The sequence below is a fragment of the Palaemon carinicauda genome, chromosome 3, assembly GCF_036898095.1.
Source record: "Palaemon carinicauda isolate YSFRI2023 chromosome 3, ASM3689809v2, whole genome shotgun sequence".
NCBI lineage: Eukaryota > Metazoa > Arthropoda > Malacostraca > Decapoda > Palaemonidae > Palaemon > Palaemon carinicauda.
In genome coordinates, this window is record NC_090727.1 from 114,117,883 (window position 1) to 114,140,931 (window position 23,049).

At 38.9% G+C, this 23,049-nt stretch overlaps 1 protein-coding gene across 1 annotated transcript in view; it reads right to left on the bottom strand.

Moving 5' to 3' along the window:
* Positions 1 to 23,049, bottom strand: part of LOC137633550 (fibrous sheath CABYR-binding protein-like) — a 45,607-nt gene that overhangs the window by 12,763 nt on the left and 9,795 nt on the right. Inside the window, exons 4-13 of the mRNA XM_068365838.1 lie at positions 20,509 to 20,584; positions 19,371 to 19,495; positions 18,097 to 18,314; positions 16,250 to 16,339; positions 12,067 to 12,172; positions 7,921 to 8,113; positions 6,759 to 6,906; positions 4,877 to 5,026; positions 4,359 to 4,562; positions 2,160 to 2,257 (exon numbers count right to left, since the gene is read on the bottom strand). Of these exons, the coding sequence (XP_068221939.1) occupies positions 2,160 to 2,257; positions 4,359 to 4,562; positions 4,877 to 5,026; positions 6,759 to 6,906; positions 7,921 to 8,113; positions 12,067 to 12,172; positions 16,250 to 16,339; positions 18,097 to 18,314; positions 19,371 to 19,495; positions 20,509 to 20,584 (1,408 nt within the window). The remainder of the gene's footprint in view (positions 1 to 2,159; positions 2,258 to 4,358; positions 4,563 to 4,876; positions 5,027 to 6,758; positions 6,907 to 7,920; positions 8,114 to 12,066; positions 12,173 to 16,249; positions 16,340 to 18,096; positions 18,315 to 19,370; positions 19,496 to 20,508; positions 20,585 to 23,049) is intronic.

Below are 23,049 nucleotides of genomic sequence, written 5' to 3' on the forward strand. Positions count from 1 at the left end.
CCAATAGGGTCGGAAAGTGAGCAGGCAATAAGAGTGATTTCCTTCCAATAATCTAACGATTAGTTTCACGAGTAACGTAACTTCACATAAAGTAAAAACAAGATGGAAAGCAGGGCACGAAGATGATGAGCTGTGACTTCTCTTCCATGTTCTACTTGAGAAAATCAGAAGCAGTTTCTCTCTAGTAAAACACTGAGATCTGTCTTGATTCCCACAAGTATTGGGGACGTAGAGGGGGCGGTCGGCATGATAACTATGGTGGTTGACCTACTTGAAGATTACGTCTAGCACCCATCTCTAGTAACACTATTCTGTTGATCTAGCTAAACACTGAGATCTGTTTTGATTCCCACAAGTATTGAGGACGTAGAGGGGGCGGTCGGCATAGTAACTATGGTGGTCGAACTACTTGAAGAACTTGCTGATTGCAACGTCTAGCACCCACAGACAGAGGAGACCATGGCGTGCTCCCACCCTACGAGACACGGCTCAAGAAAGCACGTGACGGATGAAAAAGTTAGTTAAGTCCTCTTAATTGAGAAGCCGTGTCGAGCCTTGTTCTGTCTATCGCACAATTATTTTCCATTACTGATTAACTTGAACATCTCTCTCCGTTCCCGGTGCCTTAATTACCATAATTAACTTTGCCAAGGTATCTGTGATTGTAACTGATTTGATCACTTCATAATTATTTATATTCGTACTTCAAGCTAATATTTTGAGACACTAAAATTTCCTGTGATAAATTTATTTCAAATATTTCATGAAACTTAATTGGGGGGTGTTAAAATGTACTAATTTTAGTGAAATTCTTTTAGAGAATTAAAACTGCTACAAAAGTAGTGATAGAAAAAACTTTTGTAGCATGCAATTGTTGATTATTGAAGTACAGTACTCGCGAAATTTAGAAATATAATATAAACAAGCTTTACTATACCACAACTATACACAATTATGTAAAATGAAATATGGAGGCTTATTAATGAACTAAAAATTAAATACCGTATAAAGTTTTGGAAATGAACTACCCTTACACACACGCAAAAAGAGAGAACGTATTCGTATGCTAACTAATAATAATGGCTATAGACGAACTGTATAAAAACTATGATATTGATGCTGATGTAATATTCATTACAAAGATATTTCGAATAAGTTAAGACATTATACAAAAGATACGCCTTGTCATTTATATGTGCGCATTCTCTCAATAAGGTAGTGGGATCTTGAGATCAGCTAATCACAACCAAAGGAAAACAAAAAAGTTAGCGATTATTGAAATTCTTACGAAATCAAAAAATAAAATACAAAAATGCTTTTATAGATCATATATCCTATGAAACAAGAAAATGAAATAATGATATACAGTAAGAAAATATTGATAAAAAGACTTGGATTGCCGAGTCATGACGCAGCATACTAAATCTACAGAAAATTCACTTTCTAAGTTCAATATATGTAGCAGATCTTTCAATCCCTATCTCGGTCGCAAGTCGATGACTACCGGTTAATTTGCCTTTTTCCTAACTTCAAATCTGAGTCTTTTAAAATAGAGTATGATTTAAGCAAAGCTGTGACAAGGCTGGTTTGATTGATAACGAGGTGGTGGTAGTTACTGGTGGGTAAGCCTAGCCAACCAGCCAACCAGCAGACCACTGATAAGCCACTATGAACTTAGCACAGAATTTGTGTATCACGCAAAGCTTTAGAATTCCTGGCAACAATGTACGCTTTATATCATGCAAAGCTTAAAGTCAATCTTGCCTAGTTAACTGAATAACCTTCTACACTTCCATCCACAGAAATGAATAACTTTAGCTGCTAATACTGTATGTCATGCAATGCCCCTGTACTAGACTTGTAGAATTTGTTACAGATACACCAGTACGGAAGAGCCAGAATTCAGAGGGGAATTATCCCCTGGTTACACAATTCACTATAAACAAACAGTTTCACAAGCTGGTAGAAGGAAGTGGGTATGGTGACTAAAAGCTGGGAGCAGCCAGACGACAAAGGAGAACTGGAAGGATAGATCAGTAAAGCCAACTTTTGATCGCAAGAGGGACACCGACAGATATAAGCACAAGGTATTTGTTTTGGCTAAAATGAGAAAAAACATATAAAGGATAGAGGTATTGACAAAAACAACTAATACAAACCTTCTTCGACCAGATTCTTTCGAGGATTCAAGGGCAGAGACTGCGGACGCGTCGGCCAAATCGCTGACCTCCCCCGGAGCCGCGCGGGTGCCAGGCATCTGTGAAGGTCAAGATATACATGAAAAGATGGTTAACTATAATGCCTTTTGCAAACATTTCAAGAAGTTATTAATCCAACAGAACAGCTTTCCAAAGTAATAACAAGAATGGGGACTTGGTAGAGTGCATACGTTCGCCTATATCATGTTGCAAATCATAAGATAGGCAATTAAATCATGCATATTTTAGCAATAGTTTCATGCAAATCAGATAAATAATGGCCAAGAAATGGGAAAAAGATGTTTTTGAACTTTTCATGACCTTTGCTTTGACCTTTAACCCAATATCTCTCAAAATCTAATCAAAATGTTCATAGAGCATGGTCAATCATCCTACATTTCATGAGATTTGGTCAAATAGTTTTCGAGATATTCATATCACAAACACACAGACAGACATAGAAATGAACATACCGGCCATCAAAACGTAACCTTCGCAATGATGTTGCCAAAGGGAATGTGCTGTCACCTATGTTTTTTTTATCCTCCTCAACGATTTTGTAATGCATAGAACAGTCTGAGATGATGGAGAAGGATTGGACTAGTTCGATAATAGGAAATAAACTGACCTAGAATATGCTGTCCTTATCAGCAGAACATCAAAGGACTTCCAATGCTTGCTTACCAGAATGCATGAAATATCACACAAGGTTGGGCTCAAGATAAATAGAAGACAGAGACAATGAGAACAGAATATATAATGGAAAATGAAATTTCATTCAATGAAGAAAGGATTAATGAGGTAGAATCCTTAAGATATTTAGGAACTATGATCTCCAATACAGGGTCTTTAGAATTAGTTTAATGAAAGACTGAAAAGTTCCCCAAGCAATGACTGGCTTGAAACAAAAGCTTCTCAAAACCACAGCAGAGCAAAGACCGGTGTCAAGGCCAACCATAAAGGAAATCTACGAGACATTCGTCAATCAAATGGCAGCCCTGGACCCCTGACAACTGGGACCACAACAAAAATGAAGGCAGAAGTATCTCTAACTAGATGATGAAGCTGCTTATGTTTGGAGACAAAACTGTCTCATCCCCAAGCAGATTGTAAGAGAGGGTTTTAGCTTAATGAGCATGATCATTGCACTGCAGAGAAGCAAACTTACAACCGAATAATACGGCCAATCTCCACTTCGTCATCTGTGGGACCGCTGTACGGACAGCAAGATCCCTTGCTGTATGTGAAGATATAGTTGGGCAAAGGAAGAGCAGCCACTTCAATAAAAGGCATGGCTTGCCCCCACACAGCAGAGGACAAAGATTACTACTACACCCCTCTGTAAAAAAAAATGTGGAAATCATGTGATAATTATTAAGACCTCAGAGGCAAACTACAACACCCTCCAGTGGGTTCTACATTGGAGCGATATGATGACCTGAAAATAATGCTTTCCCAAAATTTATGTTGTCGAATTTATATATCATACTTCAGACATGTATACAGGATTTCAAATGTGGCAGGAGCTCAAAGGAAAAAGCACGGAGTCTTGAGTATCATGCGATCGAGCAACACGGCACAAGCTATTTTGTACCGTAGTAATACAGTACAGTGAACCCTCGCTACTTCGCGGTTCGACCATCGCGGATTCACCACTTCGCGGATTTTTTTCATAACCCATATGTATATACATATTGGTAATAACAAAATCAACATACTGTACTGAATAATCAATATAATCGATGCAAAAACTAACCTATACACAAATGTGTACAGTAAATGCGTTTGTTTCTTCATTATGATCAGAGAAACGTAAACAAAACATTGGTTGCCATTTTTTATCGTGCTTTTTGGCGTGTTTAGGAAACGCATGATATAAAATCGCCTTTAATATTTGTGCCTGTTTTAGTTTAGGGTACTGTAGTACATGCATTAAGTGTTCTGTATATCAAAGGGTAGTTTGTTAACAGTACTACGTACAAGGGAAGGTTTTAAAAGTCTGAATATACATGTTAGATAAATAGGTAAATATGGTGTCACTACTTCGCGGATTTTCACCTATCGCGGCCGGGTCTGGAACCTATCTACCGCGATAAACGAGGGTTCACTGTACCTGTAAGAATCTAATCTTACATTCCCCTTTTCAAAACTAGGCCTTACCCTCAATTGCCGCTTGGCTTCCGGGCTAAGATCACAATAGCCTCTCTGATTCTGATCCGTGGGCTCCTGAAGGACCCTGTAGTGGCGGGTGATGAGCTTCTCCAAGGGTCGAGCCATGATGTTTCGATGGGGCTGGGACGAGAACAGTTTCTGGGCGTCCATGAACTTGAGGCTTCTGATATCAACGGCGTCCTCCTCGGGTTCCTGAGAGAAATAAACTGATCATTATTCCACTCTTGAATAAAAGAAACATTTGAAAATATCAAAATAGTAACGAGTTTTATAATTAGATGAAACAAAAGCAAAGCAACAACAGAAGTTATACAAGAGAGAGAACGATTTACATACTGTACATGTACTGACATTTTAGAAATATATCATTGGACATCTTCAGAGACGGATTTATAAATTATGGCTATAAAGACCAGTGTTGGGGTCTATTTGGTCGTTCAACTGAAAGGGAAATTCAGTGATAATATGAAAGAAAGGAAGGAGGAACGGAGGAATGGACAACATACCTCACACCTCAGAGCTATCTTCGTGTTCTGACACTGATCTCTGATCTCCGCCCTCGTCAGGTGAATCTCCGCGTCGATTATCAACTTGCGCCTCTTCGGGACTCTGGCCTGCGTCCGGCGGGGCGCCTGATCGACGGGAGACAGCCTGATCTGCAATAGTAAGTTTACTGAATGAAAAGAAGGGAAGGGAATGTCTCCCTAGGCCAGTGTTTCCCAACCTTTTTTAAATGATTACCCCAAAATTTTATTTCCAACTAATCAATTACCCCATTGAACATGTACCCGGTAGTATCGGATGTTTTTTTTGCAGCCACCTGATGAACTGTATGGATCATGTAGCCCGCTATTGGCTGCTTATAGTTAAGGATCCAAAATAAATGCAAACTTTTCCATTTTAATGGATATCAAAATGAACCATCATCAGTGCAGAATATTCAATGTAACAATATAAATAGATATTATTTAGTAATCACTTTATATTTGCTTTGGTTTTTCATTGTGAGGGTTGAGCATGTTTTACCTGTGCAATTTTCTCTATTCTGGGCTCGGTTACAGAAAATGTGAATAAATCAATTTCAGAACATCTTGATTACCCCAAAAATACGGGTCTATTACCCCACTGGGGTAATTTACCCCAGGGTTGGGAAACACTGCCCTAGGCTAATGAAACAAAAACGATAATTTCTATCAAATCTATCACAGATAATCAACTAGATTACTTCACACTAAATCTAATAATTGATAGCAGTCTCAATGCAGATATCACAGTGGGTTAGAACATTTCAAATTTCAAGGTCTCATACTTCAGAAGGTCCTAAACTCACAAACATTCGGCGATACAAAAACAAATTCAACTGAAATCGTAATCTAAGATATTGTATCAAAAGTTCATTATGAAATACCGTAACAAAACTATATATAATTTAGCGCAGTAAGCAAGATAACATTTGCAATATAAAATGAGACTATTTCTTGATTTTTGAAGCTGAAAATCGTAGGCATGCAAGTTAGGTGAAGAATACCTTAGGCCATTATTGAACAAAATTTGCCAAAAAGTCTACTTTATGCAAGAACCCATATCATACATGAAAAAAAGGATATATAGTTACTGGTCATATATACATATACCAAGGTAGCCGACATCAAAACAAATGAAAAGAGGGGAAGTGAAGAAAGCTCTGGGTGACAGGAGGATAGATGTGAGAGAGGCAAGAGAGCGTGCTAGAAATAGGAATGAATGGCGAGCGATTGTGACGCAGTTCCGGTAGGCCCTGCTGCTTCCTCCGGTGCCTTAGATGACCACGGAGGTAGCAGCAGTAGGGGATTCAGCGTTACGTAGCTTCATCTGTTGTGGATGACGGGGGAGGATGGGCTGTGGCACCGTAGCAGTACCAGCCAAACTCAGTTGAGTCCCTTGTCAGGTTGGGAGGAATGTAGAGAGGAGAGGTCCCCTTTTTTGTTTCATTTATTTGATGTTGGCTACCCCACAAAATTGGGGGAAGTGCCTTATATATGTATGTATGTATGTGTACCTGGATTTGTGTCTGAATCTCCAAATGTTTGCAAATTGAAGACATTACGCACATGTAAACTTCAACACCACTGAGACAACAAATATCAAGAAACTCGCAAACTTAGGAATAGACTAAAAAAGGGATTTTGACGAAGGAAAAATCTATTTCTGGGCGAGAGACCTGTGCCGCACTCCTTTTTCATAGCAGTTATATACCTTAGAAATGATGTAAAAGGAGCATTTCACGGAGCGGCACAGGTGGAGCCCAGAAATCCATGCCCTGGAGTATACACGCACAAAACCCCTTTTCTACCACATTCACAATCTGAGTGTGACCATAGAGAACACAGCCACAGAAATAAAACTTACCTGAGAAGCATCGGAAGATGGAACTTCTGGTTGAGGGCGGGCAACCGGGGTTATGTCAGGAGCCACAGGTGGGGCCTTTTCCGGTCTCTCTGGACGAGCCCTGGCTGGTTCCTTTTGAGGTGTAGCCTCGACTGATTTTGAAATGCCACTGCAAAATAGTTGCGTTAATTAGTTCGTTACTTACTAAATTCAGATTATTATAAAAAAATAAAAGGGATTTTTTATATTTGAAGCAGATATATTTGATTTAAATCTATTTTCTTAACAGATTTTAAATATTATAAGATATCAGATTGCTAAAGGACATTATTAACATATCAATTACTAAAATAAGATAGAATAAGTTGCATAAAATCATAAAATATAATTATATATATAATGATGAACTGCATAAGGAAATTATAAGGAGCAGTGCTATATATAGACTTCCACAAGCACTGTATACAAGGAGAGGTACAAGACTACATGTAGCATATACCACTGTACATCCCACAACCGATTTGTTGTCAAACATCGATAATGAGCCAATATGTGTTACTCTAACAACATCCAATGGTCAGATATATTTAGTCGACGCGATAGACACATCAGAGAAACCTCACACTGCTGAATATCTTCTCCAACTTGTATAAAATTTGATCGGGAAGGATGAGTCCCTCGTCAGGCTGGGAGGAGCGTAGAGAGGAAAGCTACCCCTCCCAAAAATTGGGGGAAGTGCCATGGTATACAGAGAGATAAAGCCTATAAACAGGGAGTGGAATGACATGTCCGAGGCCTTTGTCCTGCAGTGGACTAGTTACAGTTGAAGATTGTATACAAATTTATCTAGGAATGATAGTTAGCTTTCTTTTAAACATTGTTTCTAGAATCTGACTAATGAAATACTTAGTTTATGTCTATGCTTTTGCTTCACAGGAGGTATTTGTTCAGTGGCTACTTTCCTCTAGGTAAGGGTAGAAGAGACTCTTTAGCTATGGTAAGCAGCTCTTCTAGGAGAGGGACACTCCAAAATCAAACCATTGTTCTCTAGTCTTGGGTAGTGCCATAGCCTCTGTACCATGGTCTTCCACTATCTCTGGTTAGCTTTCTTGCTTGAGGGTACACTCGGGCACACTACTCAAAAACTCAAGATTCCAACAACAAACCAACACATTTTACTTACTCTCCTCTCGTTTGTTTTGGAGGACGGACGGGTGGGGGTTCTGCAAATGAAGGTTGCTGTTCGGGTGCTGGTTCCCCTACTTGCCCTACAGGGGGTTGTTGGTCCTGCGGCAGAATTAAAGGCGGCTCCTCAAATAGCGCCTGAAGAACCAGCTCTTCAGGGAGACGTTCACCGGCAGCTTGTGCTTCAAACGCTGGAAAAACAACAAACATTGAAAGAAACCGCGACTTTAAAATCTACAAATGAAGTCTTAAGATAAGAAAAAGAGGGGCTTCTAAGTCCAACCCAATCGACTCCTCCTGTATTCTTGCTAAAACAAGTAAGGTAGACTATTATTATTATTATTATTATTACTATCCAAGCTACAACCCTAGTTGGAAAAGCAAGATGCTATAAGCCCAGGGGCTCCAACAGGGAAAAATAGCCCAGTGAGGAAAGGAAATAAGGAAATAAATAAATGAAGAGAACAAATGAACAATAAATCATTCTAAAATAAGTAACAACGTCAAAACAGACATGTCATATATAAACTATTAACAACATCAAAAACAAATATCTCATAAATAAACTATAAAGAGACTATATCTATATCAATAATTCCTACAAAAATGCTATAAAAAAAGTTAATTCATTTATATTTGCTATTTTGCACTTATTCAAAACTTTATTCATTCACTAAAGGCTCAAACTCACATCTAGGGACTTGCAAAAGGGACAATTACAAACTTATGCTTCCTATTATACTTTAATTACATTCTATGCAAGATGCTCTACAAGGCACATTCAATTTTTCCTTTTAATAATTGTGCTTTCAGATCAACAGATGTTGCTTTCTGGCCTTTATTTTACATCCATTTCAGAAATTTCGACCTTTTAAACCGAACCTTGCAAAATTCTTCATTCTTATCTAATTTAAGCAGATACAATTTCCTTTTCATTGCAATTACTGTACAACTAGGGACATCAACCCGAGATAAAACTAAACTCTAAACATGGCTAGATGAAAAAGGGAATTTTTATTCATTAGAATTAGGATTTTAGTACAAAAAGTATTCCTACAAAAAAAAAAAAAAAAAAATTTTTTTACTATATAAACATGACCTTTCTGAATGGGTATACCTTAACATGGTGACATATATTCCCATGATCAGCAAAGCTGCACTAGTCAGGGTCACCCATACTAAGTTGGTTTGCTGTGAGCGATCAGACTAGTCACCAACCATCACCAGTCAGCAGTGGACAGCATGGTGATGAAAATGATCAAACCCCAGATATGGCTAAGGACATGTCTGAGGCCTTAGTCCTGCAACGGACTAGAAATGGCTGCCCTTGCTGTTGTTGTTTATATAAACGTGAAGCTTTGAATAAGAATATGATTTCAGTGAAGCCCCTTTGCCTTTCACTTACGACTTCCGGGTGGATGAGGCAGGAAGTTTGAATTAAAGGAACCAGGTTTGTAAATTTAGGAAAATTAAAAATGTCTTAAATTTTCTGATTTGTTCCCATGCGAAAACCATCGAAATTTGATTGATTGATTTATTAATGAAATTTATGGCCCGAAGCCAAACGCCGGAGCCGCAATACGAGACCTATCCTTTGGAGCGAGGAAGCTCCTGCAACCAAAATGCCTGGTTTAAACCCTGTACGTCAGAACACTCTGAGGTTAGGAGATAGGCTAGGATTCTGTCCTCTATAGGGGCATGGAGGGAGCAGTATCCCTGTGGGATATAATGGCAGGGTCCTATACATGAAACATTCGGAAATACAAATTCAAATACAACTGAAATAAATCTCAGATATTGTATCAAAAGTTATAAATGAAATACAGTACTACAAAACAATATTACATAATGCAGCAAGTAAGATGACACTTGCAATATGAAGGGGGACTATTTGTAGACTTTTGCAGCTGAAATCGTAGGCATGCGAGTATGGCGAAGCCTACCCTAATCAAAATCTAATAAAATTCAACGAATAAACAGCTTAGTTGAGCCTGCGAAGTTTCTAGGTTGAGAACTTTCTGTACTCTTTTAATTGTCATGCAATTCACACTGCAACTTATACTGAAGTTTCTATAACCCTTACATGTGTGCCCGCTTTTGATTATCATCACAGCATTCTCACACACTTGCCATATCTAGATCCCTTCATTTTTAGTCTTCCAGTGGTTCTTTTAATGTTGTATTCCCCGACCACCTGGATTTGGAACAATAAATTTGGGCTACACATACACCGAATAGTCTGGCCTATTCTTTACAGATTCTCCTCTGTCCTCATACACCTGACAACACTGAGATTGCCAAACAATTTTTCTTCACTCCAGGGGTTAACTACTGCACTCTAATTGTTCAGTGGGTACTTTCCTCTTGTTAAGGGTAGAAGAGACTCTTTAGCTATGGTAAGCAACTCTTCTAAGAGAAGGATACTCCAAAATAAAACCATTGCTCTCTAGATTTGGGTAGTGTCATAGCCTCTGTACCATGGTCTTCCACTGCCTTGGGTTAGAGTTCTCTTGCTTGAGGGTACACTCGGGCACACTGTTCCATCTAGTTTCTCTTTCTCTTGTTTTGTTACAGTTTTTATAGTTTATATAGGAAATATTTATTTTAACGTTGTTACTCTTCTTAGAATATTTTATTTTTCCTTATTTCCTTTCCTCACTGGGTTGTTTTCCCTGTTGGGGCCCCTGGGTTTATAGCATCCTGCTTTTCCAACTAGGGCTGTAGCTTAGCATTTAATAATAATAATAATAATAATATAGGATGTCCTTGGGGGTCTTTGAGAGCATTCAATACCTACTGTAAATGTAACGGAGAGAACAAATCTGAAATCACGCCATGAAATAAAAGCTAGAAGAGGCTACACACCAAGATGTAAAAGAAGGTAGGGAAATATACAGCAAGACAAGTCAGTTACAGGTATGCCACAGACCCCTACAGTACACTGAGGTCATATTAGGCATGCTTCTACCACCAAAACTTAGTCATAATATTTTTTTCTACCTTTTTTAATTTCCATCATAACAAAATCAAATAGTTTGTTTCTCCACTTTCCTTTTGGGTTCCTTTGGTAAACTTTTATCTTAATTGCATAATGAAAATGTCAGAGAGATTGATTGAAATTTAGTTGAATCTAAAGTAAATCTTTCTTGAGAAAATTAATTTTCCATACCTTTAAGAGTAAACTTCAATGGTCTTATAAAAACTAAATGGATATATTCTAATAATTTTAAAACTAAAACTATTAGTAAAAAAACTGCAAATTCAAGAGAAAAAATAATAATAATAATAATATCCTATCATAAAACATTAATCCATTTCACAACTGCGCTTAAAGGTATAAAGACCTTTCATAATGGCAGAGTCAAGGAAAAGTGACAATGGCCTAGAGACCAAGCCCCTCTCCACCCAAGTTAGGATCAAGGAGGGCCAGGCAATGGCTGCTGATGATTCAGAAGGTAGACCTATAGGCACCCCATAAACCTCCATCCTTAGGTCACAGGGATGGTGAGGTTGCACACACTACAAAAGACTTTAGGGCTTGAGCGAGACTTAAACCCCAGTCCGGCAGATCACCAGGCAGGATTGTTTCCAATTGGCCACCACTGGTTCTTGGGTAGTGCCATAGCCACTGTACCATGGTCTTCCACTGTCTTGGGTTAGAGTTCTCTTGCTTGAGGGTACACTCAGGCACGCTGTTCTGTCTTGTTTCTTTTCCCTAGTTTATATAGGAAATATTTACTTCAATGTTACTCATCTTAAAAATTTGATTTTTCCTCGTTTCCTTTCCTCACAGGTGCTATTTTCCCTGTTGGAGCCCCTGGGCTTATAGCATCCTGCTTTTCCAACTAGGGTTGTAGCTTAGCAAGTAATACATACATACAATACGTATACCAAACCCAATCTTGGGGGGTAGCTTTTCCTCGTTTTCTTTCCTCACAGGTGCTATTTTCCCTGTTGGAGCCCCTGGGCTTATAGCATCCTGCTTTTCCAACTAGGGTTGTAGCTCAGCAAGTAATACATACATTCATATACATAGCACGGCTCCTCCCCCAATTTTGGGGGGTAGCCGACATCAAACAAATGAATAATAATAATAATCAGCTAGATTAACGCGAGTCTATACGAATCGGACAGATTAACTTACGAGGCAGAGTTCTTTCTTGCTCCTCTCGGCGGTCTCCATCAATCACCTGCTGTTGTTGTTCTTCTCTACCTTCAAGGTCCAGCCTTTTCCTGACTAAGTCAAGTTCCTGTGGATTTCAAAATATACAATGATTTTATTCACAATTACATTTTTGAGAGAGAGAGAGAGAGAGAGAGAGAGGAGAGAGAGAGAGAGAGAGAGAGAGAGAGAGAGAGAGAGAGAGAGAGAGAGAGATGTGTGTGTGTAAGGGAACTTGGGGAAAAAAGATTGCAAATATATTGAGAGAGAGAGAGAGAGAGAGAGAGAGAGAGAGAGAGAGAGAGAGAGAGAGAGAGAGAGAGAGAGAGAGAGAGAGAGAGAGAGAGAGAGAGAGAGAGACCTTTTTCTTTTGAGAGAATGTTAGTTTCCATTAAAAATTAAAATATTTTACCTAATAAAACACGACTCATATGAAGCCATATAGTCTTTACGATAATAAAAAAAAATTGTTTAAATAAATCAAAACACCTTTTTATGGATACCACCAACCATTTTGTGCTTTTCATTTGCATTCCACAACATCCCAATAAATGCAGTCTTGTTTCCCAAAGTATAGAGTAGTTGTTTTAACATGTACAACCACTTGTAGTTATAAAACTCTCTCCTCAATAATGATAACCAGCATTTAAGAGAAGAGGTGGGCACTAATGTATAACAAAATGAGTCCAATAAGGATAAGAAGTCATTATAGAATTTAGGCCTCAAGACAAGCACTGGGGCATCAAAGGCCATTCAGCGCTATATGGTACAAATTAACTAGCTGTATCCGTACACTCACACCATTCGTTAACATTTCAACTTATAAAAGCAATGACACCACTTTCATATAACATCTAAAAGTGTGATAAGAAGGGATTAGGAAGATTACATTAATATATTAACCCTTTTACCCCCTGGCTCTTTGGAAATTTCCAACCCTTAACCCCCAAGGGGTTATTTTTTCCCCCAGCACATTTTGCAGTATATTTTTTTTAAATTGCTCTAACAGCCTTAATTTTTGTCATAGAGAGGTCAGGTTGGTCTCATTCTCTTGGAAAATGCCTGAATTTTCTTCAAAAATTATCAAAAATATGAAAAAAAAAAAAAAAAAATATAGCATTTTTTTGCAAGGACGTACCGGTACGTTCATGGGGGTAAAGGGATGAGTTTTGTGAAACGTACCAGTACGTCCTTTGGGGGTAAAAGGGTTATACTTATAAAAGCAATGACACCACTTTCATATAACATCTAAAAGTGTGATAAGAAGGGATTAGGAAGATTATATTAATAAATTAATTAAATTAATTAATCCTTGTGATGAGACCCATCACTATACATTTTTTAATGTTCATTGTCCAATGAGGAATGGACACACCTCAGCCGCAGGATCTGATTAGTGTTGTGGCTGCTGGATTCTGGATAAGAATGTTCCGTTTCCTAATCAAGGTCAAACATCACAAATTTTAAGTAATTTGTATTTTTCCGAACATACTTACCTCGAAACACTTTCTTAGGAGTCACTGGCGGCTGCTCTCTATCGACCGGAGTTTTGCGAAGTTTACCCTAGCCCCAAAAATGCGCTATAAAGATCAACTAAAGCGCACCCTGGCTCTAACTGACATCGATCCTTCCTCATGGGAAGAAACAGCCAGGGACAGGAAAACCTGGAGGAGTACAGTACACCATGGCACCGTGGACTTTGAGGAGAGGAGGAGACAAAATGAGGAGGCTAGGAGGAGAAGAAGGAGAGAGCGATTGGAACAGCCCCGCCCACCACCTACCCTCCCTTGTGAACACTGTCCGCGACTCTTCCACCACAGACTAGGACTTAACAGCCACATCAGGCATAAGCACCCACCCCACAGATAGGAGGCTGATGGCTAACGACAGAACCCAATACTCGGACACGAGTGGGCGCCGACGACGACCCTACCCCCATTCTCTAAAGTGACCTGGTATCGGGAGAGAACGTGACCTGGGGCAATGCCCGAGGCAGGTCAAACTAAAGATTTCAGACATTTCAAAAAGGGACAGTGTTCAGACTTCTGCTGCAGGCATAGACCAAAGTACATTACAGTTACTAACCGTACAGGGGATCAAACTGCCGTTTCAATTTTCCTGCTGCCGACACCATCTCTGACCACTTATCTAGATAAACAGTTAAAGTTGCGGGTTTTAGGTCTCCCCTGAGACGACCTTCATCATCTCCTCGGGCGACCATGAGCCAGCTGGGACTATCACTAGCCCCCTGTAACCTCCCCCCCCCCCCCCCCAGGTGCCACCCTGGGGAGTACCCCCGGTAGAAGGTCTCACACTATTCGCGCCTTAGCGGGGACGCGAACTCGGGACCTCTGAAACAGAAGCCCGCGACACTACCAACCTAGCTATCCGCGATAGCTGTAAAATTTTGACAGACATGGTATATGAGTACAGGAGAAGGTATTCCCTTCACAATGAATGCAAGTAGGTATAGCAAGGGCCAGCTGCAGGCATACCAGTCAAGGCAGCGACCCTTAACCTGATCCGTAATTACCCGAAACTTATTATTACTAGCTAAGCTACAATCCTAGTTGGAAAAGCAGGATGCTATAAGCTCAAGGGCTCCAAACAAGGAGAAATAGTCGAGTGAGAAAAGGAAACATTATTATTATCATTATCATAAGTAGCTAAGCTACAACCCTAGTTGGAAAAGCAGGATGCTATAAGCCCAAGGGCTCCAACAGGGTATAAAAAGTCCAGCAAGAGAAGGAAACAAGGAAATAAACTAGAAGAGAAGTAATGAACAATTAAAATATTCTAAGAACAGTAACAACATAAAAATAAACCTTTCATAAAAAAATAATTTAGAATAGTTTTCCCGCATGTACCCACAAACATGAAAACTCTACCTCACTACCTCAAGATAGAGGAAGACAGAATAGTAAAGAGGCTATGGGACTAGAGAACAATGGTTTGATTTTGGAGTGACTTCTAGAAGAGCTGCTTACTATAGCTAAAGAGTCTCTTCTACCCTTACCAAGAGGAAAGTCGCCACTTGAAAATTACATTGCAGAAATTAACCCCTTACGTGAGGAAGAATTGGTTGGTAATTAGTGTTGAAAGGTGTAAGATGATAAAGGAGAAAGTGGAAAGAATAGGCCACACTATTCGGTGTATGTGTAGGCAAAGGGAAAATGAGCAGTAGTCGAAGAGATCCAATGTAGTACTGTCTGGCCAATCAAAGGACTCAATAACTCTCTAGTGGTAGTATCTCAATGGGTGGCTAGTGCCCTGGCCAACCTATTCCCTACCATGGAAGGAAAATCTTTTCCTTGCAACTGTGTTGAAAATATATCTGAATCTGGAAAATCCACAACAAAAGACAAGTAATTTCGAATTGCAAAGTTTAAAATCTGTTCAATATTCCCCACCTGAATTGCAAATAAGCTATTATGTTAAATTAATTGATATAATATTCATAAAATAATTTTTTTTCGAGGGTATAGCTTTGGCGAAACAGCTGTTGTCTGAGTCGAGCAGGCAATGTAGATGCTGAGCAAACTAGGTGAGAAGGAAGATTGGGCCGAACATCAAAAACTACCAAAATAATAAACTTGATACAGAACTTTGAATACTACAAACTGAATATAAACCAACAAACTTACCTTGAAATACTAATGCCAGCCAGGAATAATCACATTAAGCTGTCAGAAATGGTTATGATATAAAAATGGGATTAGATACATACAGTTAATGAATAATCACATATGAATGTCGTCAATCAAACCCTGACCAAATTCATGAAGGAAAACATTCTGGCGGTACACCACAAATACTCTGTTGCCAGCCCTACAAATACCACAAACTGTAGAGAAGGCAACTGATTCTTACTGACAAATTGACAGTGCACAACTGCTTAGGTGAAAAGTTCTTCTTCGTGGTAAACAATATTGAGTGAGCCTTGGAGCACCTCAGGCAGTGAACGAGAGCACAATACAGTAATACCTCAAGATACGATATTAATTCACTCAGCGTGCCTTTTGTTTTGTGAAAATTTTGTACGCAGAAACATTCGTATCAAAAGGTATCACCGTATAATTTTTGAGTTCGTGATAAACCAATATTAATTTGGATAAGTCTGGTCTGAATTATTGTCATAACTAAACAGAATAAGAATTGTACTTACAGGCTGGACTGGCAAAGTAGCAAGGGGTCCCTCCAGCATATAAAAGGGAGGTCCAAGATCCAGGGGTCCTAGTGTCTGGGCTGCCAATGCCTGTAATGGAAATTGAATGTCACTTCTTACAACAGCAATAGATATTTAATGTCCTATTAGGATTCCAAACTTGAGATGTAACACAATACAGGTCCCCAACTTACAAAATAAAACTGTTATATAATTTAATATAGTGAGCATAACGCAAGAAAGCGTGCTAGAAATAGGAATGAATGGAGAACAATTGTGACGCAGTTCCGGTAGGCCCTGCTGCTTCCTCCAGTGCCTTGGAAGACCGCGGAGGCAGTAGCAGCAGGGGATTCAGCATTATGAAGCTTCATCTGTGGTGGATAATGTGGGAGGGTGGATGTGGCACCCTTAGCAGTACCAGCCGAACTCAATTGAGTCCCTTGTCAGGCTGGGAGGAATGTAGAGAGGAGATGTCCCCTTTTCTGTTTCATTTGTTTGATATCGGCGACCCCCACAAATTGGGGGAAGTGCCTTGGTATATGAATGTATGTATAACAACATTTGTAATAATCTGATATCTATTTCATATGAAACCAGAAATCTGGGACACATTCATCACAGGGTGCTCTCAAATGATAAATCATAAAAATGTTCAAAATATCAAAAATAACAATCCTACTAAAAATAAAACAAATATTCAATTTAAAACTATATATGTGCTAATTGCTTGTAACTGTGTGTAAAAACAGCAGCATTAGCATATCGATTTCTTAGCTAAGCAGTTATAAAAGTATAAGAAAATATATAGGCTTAAATAATTGAACTGAATAAAATAATAAGGCCTATATTATAGGGCTCACGTATAAAAGATAGCAACGCATGTTAGGTGAAGGGGCTGCTCTGATATCGGTGATTATATTCCTTTTGCTGGGAATCAATTTGTCAGGCAAATTTGGAAGCTATGGAATCTCTGTTTAAAGGACCCAGTTGATCAACAGATTGGCTGTCTGGTGCGCAAGGAAGGTGACCATCTTTGCTCCAGGCAGAACTAGGTCTGCGAACTGCTGCTGCTTCTTATTTTTCAACAGATTGAGAGAAAGCAGAGAAGACAACCGTTCCGTACCAGTGGTCTAGCCATTATTTCACCTGGAGACTGGCTATTGCAGTAGCCTTCATATTCGCAAATTGACGCTGAGTAGAATGTTGACTACAACCCCAGTGACTGAGATACTAAGTTAGGGAAAAACAAGCGTCCATATAATGATCGTCTCCAGTGTTAGTTATGGCTTTCAATGGGTGATGTATCGTCAGCAGATGAATTTAAATGGGTTCGATAGTGCCTGAACCTAGAAGTTTCCTATATACACACTGTCCCTAGGCTAGGGAGAAATATTTCTGTGGTACACGTTACATAGAATTCACGGTTCTAGCCTTTATTGGAAAGCCGTTGGGTACCCCACAGCAGACAAAACCTCCAAAAGACTATTATAATGGTCGACAAACATTTCATGTAAGTACTGCTATACTGTCACAAGAATCATGCAACTCAATATAAAACAAAAGCCAGTAGGAAACAATGAAAAATTTGAGTATCTTCGTTCATTTTTATATACAGTTCTTCAGGGTACAATATAAAATATTGTACCCTAAAGAAGTGTATATTGAATTGCACGGACGCACTAGGTACTAAAATGTTTCATTATTTCCTACCGGCTTTTGCTGTACGTAAGTGAAGTTACTGTAGTTGAAAACCATACCCTTTAACACAAGTTTTTAAAAACTAGATAATAATTATGTAGGGAATCAACACAGTTGGGATACATACAAACACATCCAGAAATACATACCACATCCCCAAAGGGTTGAGTAGCCTGGAGCGTCTCCTCTCTGAGCGTGATGTCTTCGGCGCGCGCTCGCGTCGGCGTCTCTTCCCAGTCGCGCAGCAGCAGGGTGATGTCCTCCCTGTCTTCCTCCTGCTCTTTTCGGAGAGTTTCTTCTACCCTTGCCGGCGAGGGTTCGGCGGAAGGCTGGCCTTTCTTCTTCAAAGGGGTCAACAGGGCGTGTTCTGTAATAAATATAATGTTTGAAGTTTTTCTTTTAAGAGGTAATAAGGCAATGTTCTCTACAGCAATATAAAAGCTTAACCCTTTTACCCCCAAAGGACCTACTGCTACGTTTCACAAAATATCCCTTTACCGCCATGGACGTACCGGTACGTCCCTGCAAAAAAATGCTATTTACAATTTATTTTTATTTTTTTGATAATTTTTTGAAAAAATTCAGGCATTTTCCAAGAAAATGAGACCAACCTGACCTCTCTATGACGAAAATTAAGGCTGTTAGAGCAATTTGAAAAATATATACTACAAAATGTGCTTGAATAAAAAATAACCCCTGGGGGTTAAGGGTTGGAAATTTCCAAAGAGCCTGGGGGTAAAATAGTTAAGAGGTAATAAGGCAATGTTCTCTACAGCAATATAAAAGCTTAATAGGTTCCAAGAAGTTGTTTGCAAGTTCAAATTTGTCAAATTTTGGTAGGGGAGTCATAAACTGAATCCCACGCCTGAGATTTCCAGCTACAAGTCAATAAATGGTCAGGTTTTATATGAAATAGATATTAGATTATCTCAAATGTCTTTTCGCTTATTATATTAAATGATATTTCATTTTCTTTATCTTATCTGTTATTTTCAGTTGGATTTGTATCTCCGATTGTTTACAAGTTAGAGAGAGAGAGAGAGAGAGAGAGAGAGAGAGAGAGAGAGAGAGAGATTTCAATAGCAGTCTTTTCGCTTATCATATTAAATGATATTTTATTTTCTTTATCTTATCTTTGTTACTTTACAAGTTGGGGACCTGAAAGAAAAAAAAAAGAGAGAGAGAGAGAGAGAGAGAGAGAGAGAGAGAGAGAGAGAGAGAGAGAGAGAGAGAGAGAGAGAGAGAGAGAAACAACACTTCAATAGCAGTTAGATTCAGCACAGCTAGAATGGCAATTAAACTTTAACGAGGTCAACAATAATTATTTAAATTGTACATTACTTCTCTCTTATTTGAAATGCTTTTAAGATCTGAAACTTTGCTTAAGTAAGCAATTATAGAGGAACATTGAAAAGAAACTTACTTCTTGGAGTTTCTAGAAACATTCTTGGTGGAGGCGGCATTGCCAGGAAATCGTCAAGATCGGTGAAATGGACACCTTCCAGACCTTCCAAAGTTGCCGGAGAATGGAGGGTGACCCTCTGTGCACTGCAAGAAAAATTACGGCAAAAATTTAAAACGCCGGACAGCGGAAGATGCTTAACCGACTGATTTGTCCCAGCTTCTAACCCACCTGAAAAATTCCTTTAGATTCTATTAAGTGTTCGTTTGATCTCGTCACTGAATCTTCAAGAAATTATAGTTTATTAAATTATTTAGAAACCAACCTTTCTAGATGACACTTTTAGTTAAGAATAATGTCAGTGATCTGATTAGACTATAATAAGAAATAACATTACAAGTATATATGAAGATGTTCCTGGAGTTAACAATTAATGAAAACTAAGCAAATAAAATGTGGATAAATTTATATACAAATATAAAATCTAGAACAAAATTGAAGTTGATAAACAAAATGTAGAATGAACTCCATCAAAAGTGAATGAAAGTTATGGCAATGTTGGTGATAAAGAGATGAGGAGAAAGAGAATGAAAGGTATGACAATGTTGGTGATAAATGGATGAGAAGTGAATGAAAGTTATGGCAATGTTGGTGATAAAGGGATGAGAAGAAAGTGAATGAAAGGTATGGCAATGTTGGTGATAAAGGGACGAGAAGAGTTAATGAAAGTTATGACAATGTCAGTGATAAAGGGATGAGAAGTGAATGAAAGTTATAGTAATGTCAGTGATAAAGGGATGAGAAGAGTAAATGAAAGTTATGGCAATGTTGTTGATAAAAAGAAGAGAAAGTGAATGAAAGGTATGGCAATATCAGCGATAAAGAGATGAGAAGAGAGTAAATGAAAGTCATGAGAATGTCAATATCAGTGATAAAGGGATGAGAAGCAAGTGAATGAAAGTTATGACAATGCCAGCGATAAAGGGACGTGAGGAAAGTGAACAGAAGATGGACAGTATTTCTAAAGCTTTATAGCAATTATTTTTGCGATCTCACTGCGCAGCCTTCTGTCACTTAAACCATTAAGTTTTTTCTTATTAACTAACGATGCAGATAATTGTTTAAACACATTTGGCAGACCAACAGAGCCGTTGCTTACCCAGGAATCGGCGCGTCCAAATCCAGAATGAGGGCGCTTTGGCGTTGTAGATTCTTGTGGATATTCATAACCTCCTCTGTAGAATAAAAAAAAAAATGAAGAGCATTGTACCATTTGTATATTAATTGCACAAACTATTTAATAACTTTAGTCAATTCACAATAAGCTATGAATAAAACCGTACAGTTCCTGGCATAAATACAGAAAGTTCTCGACTTACAAACTTAACCCTTTTACCCCCAAAGGACGTACTGGTAAGTTTCACAAAAGCCATCCCTTTACCCCCATGGACGCACCGGTACGTCCTTGCAAAAAAATGCTATAAAATTTTTTTTTTTTGATAAATTTTTGAGAAAATTCAGGCATTTTCCAAGAGAATGAGACCAACCTGACCTCTCTATGACAAAAATTAAGCCTGTTAGAGTAATTTAAAAAAGTATACTGCAAAATGTGATGGGATAAAAAAAACCCCCTGGGGGTTAAGGGTTGGAAATTTCCAAATAGCTATGAATAAAAGCGTACAGTTCCTTGCATGAATACAGAAAGTTCTCGACTTACAAACTAAATAGGGTCCAATAACCTGTTTAAGTTGGATTTCATTAATTTTAGCCTAACGTAGGCTTCACCTAACTCGCAAGCCTAGGATTTTCAGCGGCAAAAGTCAAGAAATAAAACTGTTTTCATATTGCAAATTCAGTCTTGCTTACTGCAGTAAAATTATAGTTTCATTACAGAGGATCATGGTTACATCAAGTATTTCTAGGACATAACGAGCTCTTAATGAATTTCTGGTGCTTTAGGTAACAAAATTAAGGCTAAAATCTAATTCCTCGTGTCCTGAAACATATATGATGATTCATTGACGTTTCAGCCTTACCTACTTTTAAAGATACGAGTATTTATGGGCACATATGTCAGACAGTCATCCCCTAGACTTTATATCAAACTTTTGTGGATGAAAATAACACATGGAATGTTCTGAGGGTTGTCCACCCTTGCTCTGGAAGTTTCACAGCAAGGCCTGGACCCCTAAACCACCCTTTGGTCTCTTGGTATGTACTAAGAATTCAGCAATTATCTCTTATTTGCATATCAAAACAAAACTACCAATATTTAAAATATCATAAATAATTCAAGTGATTTGTATTTTTTCTAACTTTACAAACCTAAGCCCCTTAATAGGAATGATCATCAGTGACCTCTTAAAATGCCGTTTTCTTTAGTGGGTGAAGTTGCAGCACTCTGTTGAGGGCACCGCGTTTGGAAGAGCTTGACCCAGGTGCCAAAAGTGACGCGTACCGATGCTTGTATCCATAAATGACTTTCAGCATTCGTCGTTTCCCCCTCTCTCCTTAAAGACATACGTCCAGGAAGGGGAAAGGGGGCGGAGCATTATATTCCAAAGTGTTCTTGTAAGAGATAAAACATAGGTACCTGTACCGACACGTATACTTTGCGAAGGGAACGATCCAGGTACGAACCAACTCGCCAGCTCATGAATGAGGCAACAACATATTGGGATCCTTCCCTATAAGGAAAGTTCCTGGTACTATAATATAATCGATTGGTCTCCATGGTCTTCTACGTAGAGGTTTCCCGTTACATAACTAGAAGGATTACAGAAACACTATGGCGATAGAGGAAGAAGGCCAGACGAAGGAGCAAGCGTTTGGTACCCTGTGAGACCGGCCGGCTGAACAAGATGCGTTCCCGGTAGAAAAGACCAACGACGTAGTGTATGGTCACACAGAGAATGCTCGAGTATTGACGGGGCATGGAAAACAGAAGAAATCTGGAACATGGTGTATGTGCCCTGGGAGTCTAGAAATCTATCACCACGATTGAGTTTGTGGAATTCTTGTGCAAGATGGCTTATGCACGTGGAAGTTCATGTCTGTGTTAAGTAGACCTTGTATACAGTACGTGAGTGTCGTTGCACTAGAGGCAAAGTGTAGAAGACCATACGTAAACCATACACCATAGAAGTCAGGTATGTGGAAATCATGGATGCGATTTGATTGATTTATGAAATTTTCGGCCAAAAGCTAAGCGCCAGAGCCGCAAGGCCATTCAGCGAGTAAATCATGGATGTGGAATTCTGCTGTGTTTAATCATGAAAATACTTTCTCATCTATGAATGAAAGGCAACACGAAAAAACCACTCATGAGTTTGTGCACCTAAAACGAGCATCGGGACCATGAGCATGGAAAACTGTTGCACAAACTCTTCTATTGTGCAAGTACATGAGAAGCAGCAAGGTAAAAGACCGTATGTAGAGCCTTTATGTGTGGATCTAAAAGAAGTGTAGAAGGTAGTACAGTACTGTAGTTTAAGTACAAAAAAAAGCTTGAACTTCGTCTTCCTAGGTGTCTAGACGGGCGAAAACGCTCCACCGGTGAGATATATCACAGGAACTCTATGACCAAACCGATCAATCAATTAGTGCGTTCTTACAGAAATTTCCAGGACGAGAAGACACTGATGGAAAGAAGGGCAGCAGAAACCCTTTCATCCGAAGGCCACACTTATCAGAGAAGGAA